The 22,717-nt window shown below is 33.8% G+C and overlaps 2 protein-coding genes across 2 annotated transcripts in view; both read right to left on the bottom strand.

Moving 5' to 3' along the window:
* The window catches only part of LOC143242400 (fasciclin-1-like), a 54,896-nt gene extending 42,254 nt beyond the window's left edge, over nt 1–12,642 (bottom strand). The window contains exon 1 of the mRNA XM_076485763.1: nt 11,897–12,642. Coding sequence (XP_076341878.1) covers nt 11,897–11,998 — 102 coding nt within the window. The 5' untranslated portion in view covers nt 11,999–12,642. The remainder of the gene's footprint in view (nt 1–11,896) is intronic.
* Nucleotides 12,643–17,155: 4,513 nt separating this feature from the next.
* The window catches only part of LOC143243043 (dipeptidyl peptidase 9-like), a 46,165-nt gene continuing 40,603 nt past the window's right edge, over nt 17,156–22,717 (bottom strand). The window contains exons 17-20 of the mRNA XM_076486677.1: nt 21,932–21,981; nt 19,959–20,101; nt 18,884–18,995; nt 17,156–18,065 (exon numbers count right to left, since the gene is read on the bottom strand). Of these exons, the coding sequence (XP_076342792.1) occupies nt 17,973–18,065; nt 18,884–18,995; nt 19,959–20,101; nt 21,932–21,981 (398 nt within the window). The 3' untranslated portion in view covers nt 17,156–17,972. The remainder of the gene's footprint in view (nt 18,066–18,883; nt 18,996–19,958; nt 20,102–21,931; nt 21,982–22,717) is intronic.

Genomic DNA, 22,717 nt, shown 5'->3' with positions numbered 1-22,717 from the left:
CTGACAGCGGGCGTCGTAGCTCGTGTAATTTGTCTCGAAGCTAATATTGTACAAAAAGTGTTCTTTCATGGAGAATTTAAGTTTTTATTATCTGACACATAAATCCTGAACAATAAGACAGAAAACAATGGATAACTATATAACGTAACTTATTAACATAGTAAAACCGTGTAATGTAATTACCAAGCTAACATGGCATGGCATATTTTTTTGAAATTCGCATTATGGCGAAACGTTTACCAAATACATACACCCTACATGTACAGCGGGTGTAAAACATGACGAAACTCCTAAGAAATACATACACTCTACATGTACATCGGGTGTAAAACATGACGAAACTCCTATCAAATACATACACCCTACATGTACAGCGGGTGTAAAACATGACGAAACTCCTACAAATACATACACCCTACATGTACAGCGGGTGTAAAACATGACGAAACTCCTAACAAATACATACACCCTACATGTACAGCGGGTGTAAAACATGACGAAACTCCTAACAAATACATACACCCTACATGTACAGCGGGTGTAAAACATGACGAAACTCCTAACAAATACATACACCCTACATGTACAGCGGGTGATGACGAAACTCCTAACAAATACATACACCCTACATGTACATCGGGTGTAAAACATGACGAAACTCCTAACAAATACATACACCCTACATGTACAGCGGGTGATGACGAAACTCCTAACAAATACATACACCCTACATGTACATCGGGTGTAAAACATGACGAAACCCCTATCAAATACATACACCCTACATGTACAGCGGGTGTAAAACATGACGAAACTCCTAACAAATACATACACCCTACACGTACAGCGGGTGTAAAACATGACGAAACTCCTAACAAATACATACACCCTACATGTACAGCGGGTGTAAAACATGACGAAACTCCAAACAAATACATACACCCTACATGTACATCGGGTGTAAAACATGACGAAACCCCTATCAAATACATACACCCTACATGTACAGCGGGTGTAAAACGACGAAACCCATAACAAAAATGTACAAATTTTATGTGCAGCTGGTGTAAGACATACAGCTTCTAAATTGTCGGGAGACACTGCCTTGCCTCTAAGATTAATTATGCGCTGTAACGTACAGTCTCGTTGCATGAATTAGTTTGGTTTCATTGTTAAGTCCAAAAATTTGTTTTGGAGGACATGTTCGGGTCCTGTCTACCATAGGTATCTAAACCCGATGTTTAGCATCGTAAAAATTTCTGATCCAGTAATATTTCGCTAACATGTAGCGTTCAAATATGACAATGGGTAAACCAATACTCGTTTTCGTAAAGATAAAACTCATCCAACTAAGACACAACCGGCTGTTTACTGTAACCCGTTTAGCAGCTTGTGCAGGTGTCAGTTGGAACAGTTTCTTATAATTTGTTTATCGAATTAAGAATAAATAAATTTTAGCAGAATGGACAACTGATTTAGCTCGACATCACCTGAAACGATTTTTTATGTTTCTGTGATCCAACATTCCTTTTATTTTATGAAGTTTCAAAGCCAGTAACGCCTGACCTAATTACACAAGTGGAATAAACACGTGTAGAAAAATCGTATACTTTATGTAAGTTAGATGTTATGAACATAAATCAAAGATGTTTCCCGCAGTGAACTGCTATAAACCTAAACACCACTACAGTTTCTTACCCTTGGTAGGTTAAAAACTGCTTTATGAAATATTTCTTCATACTACGGACCATGAATCACAGTTGAAGTGCCTAATATGACCCTGCCCCCCGCTAGTACAGCGGTATGTCTCTGGATTTACAACGCTAAAATCAGGAGTTCGATTCCCCTCGGTGGGCTGAGCAGATAGCCCTTTGTGGCTTTGCTATATGAAAAAAAACACCTAATATGACACAATGGCCCCCTATTATAAAATACTAATCTAGAACATTCCAACATGCTATACATCAGATGAAACAACAGAAGTGAATAAAACATGGTTAACGAATCATAATTTGTGTTACACGACCCTAAATCGAGAAGTTAACATACAGACACAGTTCTCTTACGTCTTTAGTCCTGTGTCTACAAAGGTTAACACAGGTAAACACACATGACTTTCATCTTTCATCTGAATTCCACATGACTCTAGGCTGTACTTAAACACACTTTTAACAACCGTGATATGAATTCTACATGACTCTAGGCTGTACTTAAACACACTTCTAACAACCGTGCCATGAATTCTACATGACTCTAGGCTGTACTTAAACACACTTCTAACAACCGTGACATGAATTCCACATGACTCTAGGCTGTACTTAAACACACTTCTAACAACCGTGATATGAGTTCCACATGACTCTAGGCTGTACTTAAACACATTTCTAACAACCGTGACATGAATTCCACATGACACTAGGCTGTACTTAAACACACTTCTAACCGTCGTGATACGAATTACACATGACTCTAGGTGGTACTTAAACACACTTCTATCTTCGTGATATGAATAACACATGACACTAGGTTGTACTTAAACAGATTTCTAACAACCGTGATATGAATTCCACATGACACTAGGTTGAACTTAAACACACTTCTAACAACTGTGATATGAATTTCACATGACACTAGGCTGTACTTAAACACACTTCTAACCATCGTGATATGAATTACACGACTCTAGGTTGTACTTACATACATTTCTAACAATCGTGATATGAATTACACATGACTCTAGGTTGTACTTAAACACATTTCTAACAATCGTGATATGAATTACACATGACACTAGGCTGTACTTAAACACACTTCTAACCATCGTGATATGAATTACACATGACTCTAGGTTGTACTTAAACACACTTCTAACAACCGTGATATGAATTACACATGACTCTAGACATACTTAAACAGACTTCTAACCATCGTGATATGAATTACACATGACACTAGGCTGTACTTAAACACACTTCTAACCATCGTGATATGAATTACACATGTCTCTAGGTTGTACTTAAACACATCGTGATACGAATAACACATGACTCTAGATTGTACTTAAACACACTTCTAACAATCGTGATATGAATTCCACATCACTCGAGATATACTTAAACACATCGTGATACGAATAACACATGACTCTAGATTGTACTTAAACACACTTCCAACAATCGTGATATGAATTCCACATGAATCTCTGATACTGACAAACTTCTACTCTGCACCTTACCATTCTTCATGGAACTGTGATACTGACACTCTTCTACTCTACACCTTACCATTCTTCATGGAACTGTGGTACCGACACAATTCTACTCTGCAACTTACCATTCTTCATGGAACTGTGATACCGACAAAATTCTACTCTGCACCTTACCATTCTTCATGGAACTGTGATACCGACACAATTCTACTCTGCAACTTACCATTCTTCATGGAACTGTGATACCGACAAAATTCTACTCTACACCTTACCATTCTTCATGGAACTGTGATACTGACAAAATTCTACTCTACACCTTGCCATTCTTCATGGAACTGTGATACTGACAAAATTATACTCTACACCTTACCATTCTTCATGGAACTCTGATACTGACAAAATTCTACTCTGCACCTTACCATTCTTCATGGAACTGTGATACCGACACAATTCTACTCTGCAACTTACCATTCTTCATGGAACTGTGATACCGACAAAATTCTACTCTACACCTTACCATTCTTCATGGAACTGTGATACTGACAAAATTCTACTCTACACCTTGCCATTCTTCATGGAACTGTGATACTGACAAAATTATACTCTACACCTTACCATTCTTCATGGAACTGTGATACTGACAAAATTCTACTCTACACCTTACCATTCTTCATGGAACTCTGATACTGACAAAATTCTACTCTGCACCTTACCATTCTTCATGGTGCCGTAATTTTCTATTCTGTAAAAGTGTTATTAATACATGTACCTGTTTTATATTTAGTGTATTTTCATCGATTAGGTTGGTGCCATTTGTTAAAGCATCGCCTTGACGGAGCCTCGTTCAACGTTGCAAGGAGTTGGTTGGTTATGCCATCAGACAGATCGATGAAGATATAGCACGTGCAAGATGGTGCGAGCTCACGTGGGCAATGAATGGAGAAAATGTGGCAAGACAAATATATATATATATTCACACATAAACTACTGCTTCAGAGTGTTGTTTTCTACGCATTAACAATCATTTCATGTGGTGGGTTCTGGACGTGAATAACCATTTCAGAGAAATAGTTGCTCCACATGAACAAGCATGTCACAGTGGTGGTTACTGTATGTGATCGGCAATTTCTGAGTCATGGTTTCTATATATGCTCAACTGTTACATAACCATTAATACGTAGTTAAACAAATGTACTGAAACCACTATATGCATTGCGACATCATTACCGATGTATCACTAATCGCTCTATGTCCACATAATTTAATAGAAATACAATCCAGGCAACCAATAAAAAATAATATAGTCGTTTTAAAACTTGCTGTCGATGACAAAACTTCCGAGAGAATGCATGAAACGCGAAAAGAAACTCCCACTTGATCCAAAACGAAACGTTATCTAAATATATAAATCAGAAGAAACAGAACGTTTCTGTCACCTCAGTTGAACTTGAACTAAACATGACAAATGGACTAGCTAAACGACGTCGTACCCGCTTCCAAACTCAAACAAAACAAGAGAACAGGTTACTGACAGAAAGACTACACGATTCGACAAAAGGCAGCATTTTTGAGAAATAATATATCTGGTTTCGACTATTTTATTTTTGTCATAGCGACATATTTCCTTTAAAATAAAGATTTATTAGGTACTGTCAGACGATTTTCTAGTTTCCACATGGCCACCTGGTGTAATAAAGGAAAACGTGAGGCATCGTTATAACAAGAGGACAATAAATTTAAAAACACAAACTTGTATCAAAACTTTGAAAATTTTTCATCGATTCACGTGGCTTATAAACGTAATAGCTTCCAAGTTAAACACAAACACGGTTAAACTCTGGGACTTAATCACACGAGAAGCTTTTATCATTGGCTACTAAGAGAGCTGGATAGGTACTGCTGTCTGACCAGTAAACCTAAACATTAAATTTGGTGATGATGTAACACTCTGCCCATTAGCATGACGAAGTTACTTGTTTTTTCTGTTCATGACCTATTTTTGTGCTGGTTGAAAACATCGGTTGAAAGAAATAAAAAGTAAAAGTTTCCATTACACTATAACACATCAGACTAGGTTGGTGATACACAAACACAGTATAACACATAACACTAGGTCCATGATAGACAAGAGCAACAAAACCAGTATAACACATCACACTAGGTACGTGATAGACAAGAGCAACAAACATAATATAACACATCACACTAGGTACGTGATAGACAAGAGCAACAAACATAATATAACACATCACACTAGGTACGTGATAGACAAGAGCAACAAACATAATATAACACATCAGACTAGGCACGTGATAGACAAGAACAACAAAACCAGTATAACACATAACACTAGGTACGAGATAGACAAGAGCAAGAAAACCAGTATAACACAACAGACTAGGTACGTGATAGACAAGAGCAACAAAACCAGTATAACACATCACACTAGGTACGTGATAGACAAGAGCAACAAAACCAGTATAACACATCAGACTAGGTACGTGATAGACAAGAGCAACAAAACCAGTATAACACATCATACTAGGTACGTGATAGACAAGAGCAACAAACACAGTATAACACATCACACTAGGTACGTGATAGACAAGAGCAACAAACACAGTATAACACATCAGTCTAGGTACGAGATAGACAAGAGCAACAAAACCAGTATAACACATCACACTAGGTACGTGATAGACAAGAGCAACAAACATAATATAACACATCAGACTAGGTACGTGATAGACAAGAGCAACAAACATAATTTAACACATCAGACTAGGCACGTGATAGACAAGAACACAAACATAATATAACACATCAGACTAGGTACGTGATAGACAAGAGCAACAAACACAGTTTAACACATCACAATAGGTACGTAATAGACAAGAGCAACAAAACCAGTATAACACAACAGACTAGGTACGTGATAGACAGGAGCAACAAAACCAGTATAACACATCACACTAGGTACGTGATAGACAAGAGCAACAAAACCAGTATAACACATCAGACTAGGTACGTGATAGACAAGAGCAACAAAACCAGTATAACACATCACACTAGGTACGTGATAGACAAGAGCAACAAAACCAGTATAACACATCACACTAGGTACGTGATAGACAAGAGCAACAAAAGCAGTATAACACATCACACTAGGTACGTGATAGACAAGAGCAACAAACACAGTATAACACATCAGGCTAGGTACGTGATAGACAAGAGCAACAAACATTATATAACACATCACACTAGGTACGTGATAGACAAGAGCAACAAACACAGTGTAACACATCACAATAGGTACGAGATAGACAAGAGCAACAAACATAATATAACACATCAGACTAGGTCCTTGATAGACAAGAGCAACAAAACCAGTATAACACATCAGACTAGGTACGAGATAGACAAGAGCAACAAACATAATATAACACATCAGACTAGGTCCTTGATAGACAAGAGCAACAAAACCAGTATAACACATCACACTAGGTGCGTGATACACAAGAGCAACAAACATAATATAACACATCAGACTAGGTACGTGATAGACAAGAGCAAAAAACACAGTATAACACATCAGACTAGGTACGTGATAGGCAAGAGCAAAAATGCATAGTATGACACATCAGACTAGGTACGTCATAGCAACAAACACGTCACATTACGTACGTGATAGCCAAGAGCAACAAACAATATAACACATCAGACTAGATCTATGATAGACAAGAGCAACAAACAGTATAACACATCAGACTCGCTTCATAATAGACAAAATCAAAGTGAGTCTTACCATACGATATTACTGTATCTTTAAGTTATATTTTAATGGGACATAAACTGTATAAAATCAGTAATATGTATGAAAATATTATCAAATTAGGTGCAACTGGTGAAAATAACTGGCCAATCGCGTTAGATCACGTACAGGATGTTACTTCTACGCTTTATCAGGTCTGATTAACCTAAATGACGTCATCTGATTACAGACGGCCTTGCATGAAAACCAAAATAGTCTTTCCGCTGTTCATTGAGAGATAGACAGATAGATTAACTACCCACCTTATTCTAACAAAATTAGATAATGATGATGTAACACCAACACACTACTAAAAAGACAGCACCTTAATGTGTTATAAAAACGTGTAACACGAGTACACTGCTGAAAATACGCTACCTTAGTGTGTTATTAAAACGTGTAACACCAACACACTGCTGAAAAGACGTTACGTCCATGTGTTATTAAAACGTGTAACACCAACACACTGCTGAAAAGACGTTACGTCAATGTGTTATTAAAACGTGTAACACCAACACACTGCTGAAAAGACGTTATGTCCATGTGTTATTAAAACGTGTTACACCAACACACTGCTGAAAAGACGTTAGGTCAATGTGTTATTAAAACGTGTTACACCAACACACTGCTGAAAAGACGTTACGTCCATGTGTTATAAAAACGTGTACCACTAACACACTGCTGAAAAAAGTACTTTAGTGTGTTCTTGAAACAATTGTACTTTGTTAATTTTGACTTTAGTAAATAGAATTAATCAGTATGTAAGATATAAAAAGCGAATTAGGCACATAATTGTACAAAACGTGACTCCGCCAGGCTTATATAAATGATATTGTGTGTCACGCCACGTCACGTTGGATTTCTCGAAATTGACAGTTTTATAAAAGCCAAAATGCATTTATCCAGATAGAATAGTTCGATTGCTGAGTTCCCTTTACGATATTAGTGAGAGTAAGCAAGAACTCCGTGAGAGCGGGAGAGGTGTCGTGAAACCTTATAAGTGTTATGAGCATTAATATAATAAGCCTAAAATAAAGACGTAATGTGTTATCACCCAGTCTAGAACCAAGTGTAAACAATTTACCATGAAAGTAAAAATATTAATTCAATTTTAATCTTAAATCGTTTATCAATTTAACTATTTACTGTTATATTACCAATGTTATTTTGAACATAAAGTAAACCTCTTTAATTAACGGAGACTATAAATTAAGAAATTTCAGTAATAGACTAATAACAATATTAGGTTATACTTTTGTTGCTAAGTATCATGAAATAAAAACAATAAACATGACAAAACATACTGGTTCTTCTGTGTATTAGAAGCCGTTAACTGATTTTTAACAACTACTAATCTATGAATACGCCACTAATTCATGTCATGAATTATCTTAATTTTGATTGGCTAACAAAGTAATTTACTGACGTCTGACTGCTTTGACTTCACTTTTCTGCTTCTTTACCGGTCAAGCTTGATTTAGTAAAATGTATTTATTTCAGTTAGATATGAAATGTGAAGTTCGGGGTCGGGGTGTTAGTGCTTGAACCGTAAGTTTAACAAGCAAAACGCTGCTATCCAATAATACACACTTTAATGTACAGTTTTAAAAGTATTAACACATGCCTTAACACTATATTCAATAATACACACTTTAATGTACAGTTTTAAAAGTATTAACACAAGCCTTAACATCATATCCAATAATACACACTTTAATGTACAGTTTTAAAAGTATTAACACAAGCATTAACATCATATCCAATAATACACACTTTAATGTACAGTTTTAAAAATATTAACACAAGGCTTAACATCATATCCAATAATACACACTTTAATGTACAGTTTTAAAAGTATTAACACAAGGCTTAACATCATATCCAATAATACACACTTTAATGTACAGTTTTAAAAATATTAACACAAGCCTTAACATCATATCCAATAATACACACTTTAATGTACAGTTTTAAAAGTAGTAACACAAGCCTTAACATCATATCCAATAATACACACTTTGATGTACAGTTTTAAAAGTATTAACACAAGCCTTAACATCATATCCAATAATACACACTTTGATGTACAGTTTTAAAAGTATTAACACAAGCCTTAACATCATATCCAATAATACACACTTTAATGTACAGTTTTAAAAGTATTAACACAAGCCTTGTGTTAATAAAAGTACATTAAAGTGTAGTTTTAAACGCATTAACACAAGCCTTAACACTATATCCAATAATACACACTTTAATGTACAGTTTTAAAAATATTAACACAAGGCTTAACATCATATCCAATAATACACACTTTAATGTACAGTTTTAAAAGTATTAGTATAAGGCTTGACATAATAATACATACTTTAATGTGTAGTTTTAAACGCATTAACACAAGCCTTAACACTATATTCAATAATACATAATTTAATGTGTAGTTTTAAACGCATTAACACAAGACTTAACACTATATTCAATAAAACATACTTTAATGTGTAGTTTTAAACGCATTAACACAAGACTTAACAGTATATTCAATAACGGCGACTGTTTAGACTTTGATACTAGTGTTTCCAGGTTTATATGAATAATTATAAGATGTACTTATATATCACTTATTTGTAATTATTTATTTTCTACATCTTTACCACCTTCAAGTTCTCTGTGACACTTCCATGGATACTTTTAACTGGACAAAGAATGACAGAAAGTAGCATGTTGCCAATACTATTTGAACAAGAAAACGCTAGTAAAAACTTACTACCAAACCACCAGGGTGGTTTATTTAGTTATAGATAGTATAAGATAGCTTGCTGTTTCATTTCATGAACAACTCTCCATAACGCCATGTCCTAGTTCATCAGTTGTAAAGAATTATACGACTAATATCATTTTAAGTTTGTAATTTAAACACAGTTCCCGCTATTCGGAAAACTCCACGTTAAAATGTTACGTCAGAGAAAACACAAGAAGATGGACACGCTGGTACTATTGTAAAGTTAGACAACGATAATATTGTAACGGCCAACAATGTTATACAAACAACATTCTGCTTAAAATTGATTCATGATAAAACAACAATATTGTAGCGGCTAATACTGACGTACAAACATTCTCCTAAACATTGATTCATAATAAAGCAATAATATGCTAATACTGACATACAAGCAGCATTATTCGAAACCTTCATGTCATAAACGGGTTGTCTGTACTGTACCCACCATAAAAGACATCACATGTTGATTCAAGTTTTTCACATCTATAAAACTTGATAAAGATTGAAACAATACCGTTTTAACTGTTTAACTTCCGGTTTTATTCTTGTTTTATCTATCACTTCATGGTTTTAACTGTTTAACTGCCGGTTCTATTCTTGTTTTATCTATTACTTCATGGTTTTAACTGTTTAACTGCCGGTTCTATTCTTGTTTTATCTATTACTTCATGGCTTTAACTGTTTAACTTCCGGTTCTATTCTTGTTTTATCTATTACTTCATGGTTTTAACTGTTTAACTTCCGGTTCTATTCTTGTTTTATCTATTACTTCATGGTTTTAACTGCCGGTTCTATTCTTGTTTTATCTATTACTTCATGGTTTTAACTGTTTAACTTCCGGTTCTATTCTTGTTTTATCTATTACTTCATGGTTTTAACTGTTTAACTTCCGGTTCTATTCTTGTTTTATCTAATACTTCATGGTTTTAACTGCCGGTTCTATTCTTGTTTTATCTATTACTTCATGGTTTTAACTGTTTAACTGCCGGTTCTATTCTTGTTTTATCTATTACTTCATAGCTTTAACTGTTTAACTTCCGGTTCTATTCTTGTTTTATCTATCACTTCATGGTTTTAACTGCCGGTTCTATTCTTGTTTTATCTATTACTTCATGGTTTTAACTGTTTAACTTCCGGTTATATTCTTGTTTTATCTAATACTTCATGGTTTTAATTGTTTAACTTCCGGTTCTATTCTTGTTTTATCTATCACTTCATGGTTTTAACTGTTTAACTGCCGGTTATATTCTTGTTTTATCTATTACTTCATGGTTTTAACTGTTTAACTTCCGGTTATATTCTTGTTTTATCTATTACTTCATGGTTTTAACTTTAACTTCCGGTTCTATTCTTGTTTTATCTATCACTTCATGGTTTTAACTCTTTAATTTTCAGTGATCATTCTGTCCTCTACTGGATTGTCTCCTATGGGACAGCGGTAACTCTATTGATTTACAACGCTAAAATCCGGGGTTCGATTACCCACAGTGGGTTCAGCAGATTGATTACCCAGTGTGGCTTTGCCTTACAAAATTAACAAAACTAACTGCTAAAGTGTTTTGCTACACAACTTAGGATCCACGAAGACAGAAAAGGGTTTGCAGTGAAGCCTAGGAGTTATAAGCTCTCAGAATTATTCGTGTGCCACACGGTTATAAAAATATTATTTTGATTAGCCAAAGTTCACAATAAAACATCATACTCTGTAGCAAGTGGCAGTGGATTACCTCTTGGGGCTGTTTACATGGTTATCTTTGTGCCCGATATTTATGTGGAACTACTGCTTGTTTGTTTGTTATTATCTATTTATGGTTATTACAGCTTTGTTTTTAATTTTATACATGTGTGAAACATCTATATAAATAATTTGATTTAATTACACAATCACAGATATCTGTGCAAGTTCTTATGATGTATCTTTATGAACTCCATTCAGAAATGTTCTTCTATAAATATATGTATATACACTTTATACGTTCGTGTATATGTCTAACTTACATGAAAGAGTATAATTACATATACTCATGTACTTACACATATGGTTAAATGTACGTACAATATCATACACCTACAATTAATATATATATATCGTACTCACTTTAGAAAGCTTGGGATTATTCTCAATGGCCTCATAAATGGACTTCGCACAAACCAGACTAGTCCAGCAACAACACAAAGTAACGAGAAACAAAGATTTCATTTTTTTATTTTCTTTGTCAACAAGATTACGCCACACACAAACAGAGAAGTATCTACCCTTTCTCTCACAAGTTTGATGTCACTGCGCCACCTCTGCCGGTGTGATTCTAAAACACTATGGCGGATGGTTGCCCTGCAGAATAAATCCTCACTAGAAATAATTTTATTATTATTATTTTATCTAGCGACACGTCGCGTCCAGTCCTTAGGTTGGATTCAACTAACGCTCAATGGATTGTTTCGATTCACCGATACACCAAAAGAGAAACGTCTTGCAGTGGATGAAGTTCTCTCTTCACTGAGTCTGCGTGGTGGTGATGAGTGTAGGTAATATGCGGCTAGCTATATCACTTTGCCACGCCTATTCTGAATGGAATATCTTACTGCCAAACTGTCTAATTCCTGTTCAAACTTCAATCGCTTTTAAAGTTACTTTCAAATATGGGAAGAGTAGTCGAAGTTAAACATTTATTTCTAAATTAAAAGATAAAGTTTGTTGAACGTTTCGCATTTAGAAGATTCTAAGTCATGAAGACACTGTAGTTCACACACTTACAGAAATAAATCAAGAATTTCGTGTACCAGCTTCTTTCACAGATACAAGTAATTAAGAACTGCAACTGAAGGAAAACTGGAGAAGTGTCTAAAGAGGAAACTCATATTACATTCACTTAACTTTCTAGTATGGTGCTGCTCTCTAGTAGCTAGAAGTGTAACTCTAATTATTAACACTGTGGAATGTAATTTCTCAAATCTACTCTCTTCATGTGCGTGTAGTTTTGTACTCACGTGATCACGTGCCTCGAGCTTTGTTGAAATAGCAGTAGAAGTAGAACCCCAAAGAGAATGTTAAAACTCTCATTAATATTACTATATTTTAAATACGTAGAACTTCAACCACTAGAACATATGCAATACGCTTAACCTGAAACGTTTTGAGAACAAAACTTTATTTTTTTTCTTTTCAAATTCATTGCTTTCACTCTGTACACTACTTTTTTTTTTCTGATGCCTGTCAAGCCAGTTAAGCAGACAACCCCTTACCACAGAGTAACATAAAATTCCAACGACAGCAGAAATAAGGCTTAACACGAGCAAACAACTGAAGCTCTAATATTAAAGGGTCATATGTAACTAGTTAAATATTGTAAGAGCACTAACAATTTCTTTGACACACACGTTAACGTTGGAAGTTTGTTATATTACATGTTATTTTCTTACGTAATTACACCACAGGATCTGCTGTTTGACTGATCACTTAGACGTTTTTAACCATCCTGTTGAAGTTTAATAACCAATGTGAAAAACGTAAGAAACACCTAATACAAAAACTGACTAATTAAGTTTAATGTATAAATCATTTAAATACATAAACAAGATGAATTTTAATTTATTTAATATTTTCCCAAGTCCTGCTAAATCAATTTTCAATATTTATCCACATCCGTACCTAACTGTAATTCAATCACTTCCTGAAGTAGGTCTAAGGCCTATCCATTGCACTATATAAGTTAAATTACTGGGAGTGTAGAAAACATTCGAATTCAAATAACTTAAAAGGCTAACTTGCTTATATAAACAAACCCTATTATTTTATATTTCAGGGGAGTTGGAACTAGACTAATCACTCTGTTAATTACTGGTTAACATACCTTTTTCATGCTATTACTGATAGTTACAGATCGGGTGTGTGGAAGAAAACTTTAGGTTAGTAGTTGTGTAAAAAAAACTCGTTGACTGATCCTGTTAAGCGCTACTCAGGTGTGCATCTGCCATAAACAGTTCGTAACCAATCGCGTCTTCAGTGCCAAGTCGTATCTCAGTCAGTATTAATTACTAACAAAAGAATAATTTCTACATTCTGGCCATACTGTTAGTTTAATTCGAAATAAAGCGACTAATCTTCAGCTTTTTAGTCGTACAAATCAACATTAATTTAATTCGTAACAAAACAACTATTTTTAGTCTTAAGTTATACCAGATGACGATAGAAATAGCTAATGTAAGCAAAAAAAAAAAAAATTAACACTTCAATTATCCTCAGTTTGATCCTTTTTAAATTTTACATAAGAAATCGTGAATTTACTCGTTTTGTCAGTTTTTTAGATCGGCCGTTTTAGTTAGCAAAAACATAAAATGTATTCAACATATATATTATTTATGGTTCCAATATTTTAATCTAAATTTTTACTGAAGAGTGCGTGACGTTAGATGTAAAAATCAACAATCGAGAAGTTTCGTGTAAAACACAGAAATAAGAGTACAATATGAATAATAGAAATCAGTTGGTCAGTCACTTGGTACAGCGGTAAGTCTACGGATTTACAACGCTAAAATCAAAGGTTCGATTCCCCTCGGTGGACTCTGCAGATAGCCCGATGTGGTTTGCTGTAAGAAAACACACACAGTCAGTTGGTAATATAAACAGTGAGTCAGTTAAATATCAGCAAGCTTATTCTGGATCTAAGTTGATTAACACTTACGATAGCCTCCGAATTACTGTTGAAACATTTGAAATCAAGCCTACTAGTGAACGTGGCTGTAGCAAACGTTTAATGAAGAAATAAATTATCATTTGTCTTATTTATACCAGATAATCCAAAAAAGCCCACCGAAAGCTGGATCATGTTTTCACAAACGATTCATTATATGGATTCTATCATCAATAGACCCGGCATGGCCAGATGGATTAAGGCGTTCGACTAGTAATCTGAGGGTCGGGGGTTCCAAACCCCATCGCACCAAACATGCTTGCCCTTTCAGCTTTGGGGGCATTATAAAGTGACGGTTAATCTCACTATTCGTTGGTAAAATAGTAGCCCAAACGTTGGCGGTGGATGGTGATGACAAGCTGCCTTCCCTCTAGTCTAACACTGCAAAATAAAGGACGGCTAGCGCAGATAGCCCTTGAGTAATTTTACGCGAAATTCAAAACAAACGTGGCTTATTTTTTGTTTACATAATTTATATCATTAAAATGGCTTGAACGTGCATATCCTATCTTACTTTCAATAATTTATATCATTTTAATAACTTGAATGTGGATACGCTATCTTAAAGCTTGTTTTGTGTTTACAATAATTTATATCACTGTAACAAATATGGATACCCTGTCTTAGGACTTGTTTTCCGTTTACAATAATTTATACCATTGTAATAACTTGAATGTGGATACCCTATCTTGGGGTTGTTTCCTGTTTACAATAATTTATATCATTGTAATAACCTGAATGTGGATACCCTATCTTAGGGCTTGTTTTCTCTTTACAATAATTTATACTATTGTAATAACTTGATTTATGGATACCATACCTTAGGCCTTGTTTTCTATTTAAAATAATTTATACCATTGTAATAAATTGAATATGAATATCCTATCTTAGGGCTTGTTTGCTGTTTACAATAATTTATACCATTGTAATAACTTGAATATTGACATGCTGTCTTATGGCTTGTTTTAAATCATTGATATCAGTTAATAACTTGCACGTTTTGGTGGATGACGTTTTTAAGGTTTACTTTATTGGTACAATGACATGCGTTTCTTCTGATGACAGTGATTCATACTTTTCTAACGTCACCAACTTGTACAATACACATTTCTCACACATACCATGTACAATTGAGTATGTGCTTAATTAATAGTTGGATATTTAATATTCAGTGTTACCAAGAGATAATATTTGATGTTTATTATTCATGGGAAATTGACTATAATGTATAACAACAAAGATTTCCTTTGTTAAGATTTCAACTTTGTTTTGGAACTAAATTTGAAAATTTTAGAATGAATAGAATTAGATCTCCTGGATATATGATTAAATCTATATATCAGGTACCACACTGATTTTATTTGAACAAATATCTTTTGCTATAAGTTACATCCAACTCTGTATCACTTCCAAGCCAACAATGAAACATTCCACATTCTAAAAACAAATATCAGCACTTGGATCTGTGCTGCAGCACTAGGAGTTACACACAGACTAGCTGAGCATACTCAAGTTTGCATGTTTAATTAAGTTAGCTGGAAACACTTGATCAGTAGTCATTAAAACCAAATTGTTGTTGTACTTATCAGTTTTATATCATAAATATATCACAGCAGGCATGCTTGTCTCAAGCTGAAATGTACAAAACACCCATTCTATCCTGTTCAAGTTTCTCGTTATGATTTTATTGCTAGACGTACTTAGTGGGCCAAAAGAACAGGCAAAAAATCAACCCTTATTTAACAGAGATTAAAACATAACACAAATAGCAATTTCTCAATTTACTTGTTTGTGACATAATGGGCTAATGAGACATGATCATTCAATGTTTTATAAAAACAAAGTTCCAATTCATTAACAACCTTAATGTGCAGCAGGAAAATATGAAGAAACCTATGATAAAGTGTGAGTCAAGCACCACCAGGTGGCCAGTCCCATTAAACATTACAACCAAATACAGAAAAGTTCACTAAAAGATCTTGGTTGTCCTGGAACAAATGAAGAAATCATCACACTGCTTTATTCAAGTGTCAAGACTTCATAATAAAATGTCAAAATTATCTGTCACAAGCCTATAAATGGATCACACAATGCACAAGGTCTGTCAAAATTATCTGTCACAAGTCTATAAATGGATCACACAATGCACAAGGTCTGTCAAAATTATCTGTCACAAGTCTATAAATGGATCACACAATGCACAAGGTCTGTCAAAATTATCTGTCACAAGCCTATAAATGGATCACACAATGCACAAGGTCTTTCAAGCAGAACTCTAGAAAGACCAATGAAAACAAAGTTTAACTACAATGGACATTACTATTTTGTACAGTACCAAACCTTGCTTGGGAAATACAAAACTTCAATAAACAGTCTGAACTTTCAGTGTCAATACATATCATTTAAAAAACTTAATCTACAAGATAATTAACATTCACTTTATCTTTTGATAACTTCAGGCAGTGTTTCACATATTTTCTCAACTTTTGACTGTGTTATAAATGATTTTTTCCAGTTTAGGCTGTGTGTCTTGTAATTTCTTTCTCTTAAGGTTATGTTTGTCCTATTCTGCTTTGGTTTATAACAGGAATTTTGTTCTGTTGCAGAATAACAGAAGTTCCACTAGTTCAGGACAAATATCAATAGATAAAGACACGACATGAGGAGCAGTAAGGAACAGTTTAATTGAACAAAAGACATTCTTTCTTACATATAAAATCATGTCCTGGAACAGAAAGCTGTTAACAAACTCTTCTGTGCTGGGAAGTGTCGTTACTAAAAAATAGAGAATTTCAAGGCAGACATATTACCATCCTATTCTTCAGAGACCTTTACTTACAAAACTCAAGTTTACAAATGAAAACTTCATGAAAACCTCTTTTAATTACATTCACAACATACGTTCCAGTTTACGAACAGTACACAGTTATTAACGTAATCACACCTAGTTCATACAACAGATGTTATACGGTTACTTTGGAAATAATTATAAATATTAGTTGAACATAGATGTAGGTTTGTCATAAAATAAAATTACTCAACACAATAAAATACTTTATTGTTTAGAGACAACATCACTGTATGCTAACACCAACAGAAAAGCAAATCTACAGGTCTATTCATTTCAAGCCAATCGCTATAAGATGTTATGAATTATTAACCTTATGTACAAACAAGTTTTCCATAATCAAACCAAGAATCGTGATGGTAGCTCAAGTGAGACTTCAACACAGAATTCTAAAGTCATCTTCCTTAAGGCTGATTTTTTTTACACTAAAAGTTCATTTTGTATTTAATTACAAAACAAGAATGTACCAACATTAAGGAAGACAAATTAAAAACAGAGTTTATTACAGTTCTTTCTGCACAACCAATCAGCCCCGTACACTGCAATCCAACACTTTTCTGTTGAATTTATCCAATTTTCAAACTTGTCGTGGTGACTACAAACTGGATATAAAGCTAAAAGTTGTAAGCTGGAAATCATAAATACTGCTGTAGGAAGCTGAGTAAATTTGTTTCATAGTGTTCGCTGGCATCTAAATGTCGTAGGCTGTGTCTCTCTGTAGGGTAAACCTGTAAAACATTAACAAAGTAAACACATTTTCTTTCAACAAGTATTTAAAGCTACACATTACACTAGTTGAGATAACCACTGCTGGTACCTACAAACATCTAAACACATTCAACACAGATAGTAACCACAGCTGGTACCTACAAACATCTAAACACATTCAACACAGATAGTAGCCACTGCTGGTACCTACTAACATCTAAACACATTCAACACAGATAGTAGCCACTGCTGGTACCTACTAACATCTAAACACATTCAACACAGAATGAGTTACTTCAAACATCAATTGAAATAGTTTACACTTATTGGGGTAACCACTGCTAATAACTAGAAACATCTTATCACTGGTTAGTAACTTCATACATTTAAACAATTAGCTCCAAACTGGTTGAACCAATTCACACACAAAGACAGTAACTCTAAGTTTGTAGAGTCAACTGACATATTTCTATAGAATTTCTAATACTACTGGAATCATATAACTAATATCAAACATAGTTCTAAACATAGCTAAGTCAGTTCAGTAATTCTAACTGTAATCAAATGTACAACACTCGTTAGGCTATTTTAGCAATATTAAAAACAATATCACATAAGTTGAACTTATAACTAACTACACAAGAATGTTTTCTATAAACAGTTAAAACAGTTAACCCACTACATATGGTATAATGATGCATATAAACACACACTAATTAACCCACCGTATATGGTACAATGACTTATGTAAACACACTGTTAACCCACCATTCACTGCAGGTCACTGTACATTATCCAACTACCTAACTTATATCAAGCCACCTTCTTTAGAGCTCACCTGCAAATGATAAGGTTTTCCTGCCTTTACAAGAGAGTTAACAAGCTGGGTAGTGTGAGAAAAGTGCACGTTTTCATCCATGAGTCCATGAATTATAAGTAAATGGTTTTCTCTGGGAAATAAAAAAGTTCTTTGCAAATTTTGAAGTTACTATAAGATAAATATATAAATACATATATATAAATACGTAACTAGCATTTAATAACACGTGAAATACACAAGAGTAATTGTTTTCACAAACTTAGTGAACATTTAAAGATATTCATTATTCTTTTCTGATATAAGCAAGAGATGTAACTTTACCTATCATTACCAGGCTTAAATTATTTACTATTGAACTACTTATGTTATACCAATGTCATACTTAAAATATCTATGAACGAATAATTAGATTTTACTTATCTATCACTGTTAGTCTGAAAACATCTACTAATAAATAAATGTTCCAGTTCTTGTTTATCCACCATTATTTATGTTAAAACATCTACTAATAAATAAATGTTCCAGTTCTTGTTTATCCACCATTATTTATGTTAAAACATCTACTAATAAATAAATGTTCCAGTTATTGTTTATCTGCCATTATTTATGTTAACACATCTACTAATACTCATTAAAAACTGGTCCACATAAGATATTGTAATTGTGGTGAAGGATGATGGTTAATTAGAAATACTCACTCATTAGGAACGATGATGGTTAATTAGAAATACTCACTCATTAGGAACGATGATGGTTAATTAGAAATACTCACTCATTAGGAACGATGATGGTTAATTAGAAATACTCACTCATTAGGAAACTGGTCCACATAAGATATTGTAATTGTGGTGAAGGATGATGGTTAATTAGAAATACTCACTCATTAGGAAACTGGTCCACATAAGACATGGTATTTGTGATGAACGATGATGGTTAATTAGAAATACTCACTCATAAGGAAACTGGTCCACATAAGACATGGTATTTGTGATGAACGATGATGGTTAATTAGAAATACTCACTCATAAGGAAACTGGTCCACATAAGACATGGTATTTGTGATGAACGATGATGGTTAATTAGAAATACTCACTCATTAGGAAACTGGTCCACATAGGACATAACAGACCCCTCTGAATAACCTTTCAGGTTATTTTCTGGTGTATCCATATATCTTTCGGTATAACCTGTATCATATAACCTCCATGAGGTTACTGGTGCTCCAGCAATAGCTATCTTCAAGTCATAGAAGAAAAAACAATAATAATCACATTAATTTTACAATAAAATAAAACATCTTGTTTCCATATGATAATACAGTGGAGTAATTTACAATGTGTGTCTTGTTTCCATATGGTAATACAGTGGAGTAATTTACAATGCATGTCTTGTTTCCATATGGTAATACAGTAGAGTAATTTACAATGTGTGTCTTGTTTCCATATGGTAATACAGTGGAGTAATTTACAATGTGTGTCTTGTTACCATATGGTAATACAGTGCAGTAATTTAAAATGTGTGTCTTGTTTCCATATGGTAATACAGTGGAGTAATTTACAATGTGTGTCTTGTTACCATATGGTAATACAGTGGAGTAATTTACAATGTGTGTCTTGTTACCATATGGTAATACAGTGCAGTAATTTGCAATGTGTGATTATAATTCACAACAATGAAACATTACACATCCAACTTAACTTCATTCAAAAGTAGTTCATTTTTTGACATTTAGTCATCAGAAATGAATTATGTATAAAAATTGGAATTTTAAGTTCTATAAATGTTAACATTTACACATTTTAGCTATCTATCAAAATCAAAATGATTCACATCTCCAAATCAGTCTAAAAACAGTCACTCAAAACTGATCATGAAATACTCCAATATCTTTCTTAATTTGACAGTACTGACTGGAATTAAAAAGTTACCCACAAAGAAAGTACTCACAACTTTTATTAATAGTTTGAATATCTGAATTAAACACCAACCATATTTTCTCCCAGTACACATTACAAAGAAAATATAAAATAAAACCAAAACCCAAAAGAAGCATCTTCATACAAATGGTAACCTTGAATCACCTGTTTCAAGTTTAACGATCTTTATATCATTTGTTTGTTTAGACTTTTGGTGCAAGGCTACACAAATGTTAAATACCCATTAACAATTTTGAACTGACAAAAAAGGAGGAAGGAAGGTAGTTGACATCACTCACTGTCAACTGTTGTATGAGTAACTAAAATCAGAAACACCTCAGGTGTTTAGTTTTCATTTAACTTGGGGAATAATTATCTGTTTTCTTATTCTTTCACTCTACAGTTTTACTGCTAAAAACTAATCATCTTTAAACTGAATGATAAAAAATAAAGTCACTTCTACTCTTAAGTGAAGCTATAGTTAAACTTTTTAGACCAATAGCTCAAAATGTTTTGAGTAGGTGTGTGCAAATATTTAATCAAGTTTGAGTTGTTTTTGTCAAATAAATTTGCACTTGTGGCTGACATAGTGAATAGATGCATAAAGTATGTTTTTCTATCAAATACAGTCCCTAGAGTAACAGTTAAATGTACATAAAAGAGAAAGACTTCAATCATAATTATAGATTTATACCTCATGTATTTCTTAATGGATTGCCTTGAAATCTCGTACGTGAAGAAATAATCTGGTACAGAACATCAAAATATGTGATAGTTTAGTTCAATACACTCTGAGCTACAGAAAGTGGAAAACCACTGAACAATAACTCCCATTAATAACTTACTGTATTGTACTGGTTATTTTGGCTGCATAACACATGATCGTATGTGTCAATTCTGGGAATTAACCATAAATCTTTCTGCCCAAAAGCGCATTTTTGAGGTAATACAATACGAATTATAAACTCTCATATTTTAATCACTAGGCCACACTCAAAATATCTTTTATGAGTTACTACATTCTTTCATGCTTTTAACATTGGAAACTTCTAAATATTTCATTAATGATCATTAGTTCAAAATCCAAAATCATTACTTGAGCTGTCTAGTTCAATATAGTCTGAAAATATTTGTAATAATCAATACTTACCTTGAATATGTCAGGTCTCTGAGCTAAGGCCATGAGTGACAAATAACCCCCTAGAACAGGAAAAATATCTTTAACTTGCAAGTTCTCTTGAAGCAAGTTTTATTTAAGATATTTCTAAAATGTTTTGTGATAATTCAAAGTTCCCCAAAAAATAAAAGGAACCAGAGCAGCTACTGATGAATTTGAAGTTAAAAAAGAAATAAATTATGATAAACAATAAAATGAAGCACTAGGTTTATCTGTAGCTTACAGTTCAAACAATACAATGAAGCACTGGGTTTATCTGTAGCTCACAGTTCAAACAATACAATGAAGCACTGGGTTTATCTGTAGCTTACAGTTCAAACAATACAATTAAGCACTGGGTTTATCTGTAGCTTACAGTTCAAACAATACAATGAAGCACTGGGTTTCTCTACAGCTTACAGTTCAAACAATACAATGAAGCACTGGGTTTATCTGTAGCTTACAGTTCAAACAATACAATGAAGCACTGGGTTTATCTGTAGCTTACAGTTCAAACAATACAATTAAGCACTGGGTTTATCTGTAGCTTACAGTTCAAACAATACAATGAAGCACTGGGTTTCTCTACAGCTTACAATTCAAACAATACAATGAAGCACTGGGTTTCTCTACAGCTTACAATTCAAACAATACAATGAAGCACTGGGTTTCTCTACAGCTTACAATTCAAACAATACAATGATGCACTAGGTTTATCTGTAGCTTACAGTTCAAACAATACAACGAAGCACTGGGTTTATCTGTAGCTTACAGTTCAAA

Source organism: Tachypleus tridentatus, unplaced genomic scaffold, assembly GCF_004210375.1.
Source record: "Tachypleus tridentatus isolate NWPU-2018 unplaced genomic scaffold, ASM421037v1 Hic_cluster_2, whole genome shotgun sequence".
NCBI lineage: Eukaryota > Metazoa > Arthropoda > Merostomata > Xiphosura > Limulidae > Tachypleus > Tachypleus tridentatus.
This window is presented reverse-complemented; position numbering and strand designations above follow the sequence as displayed.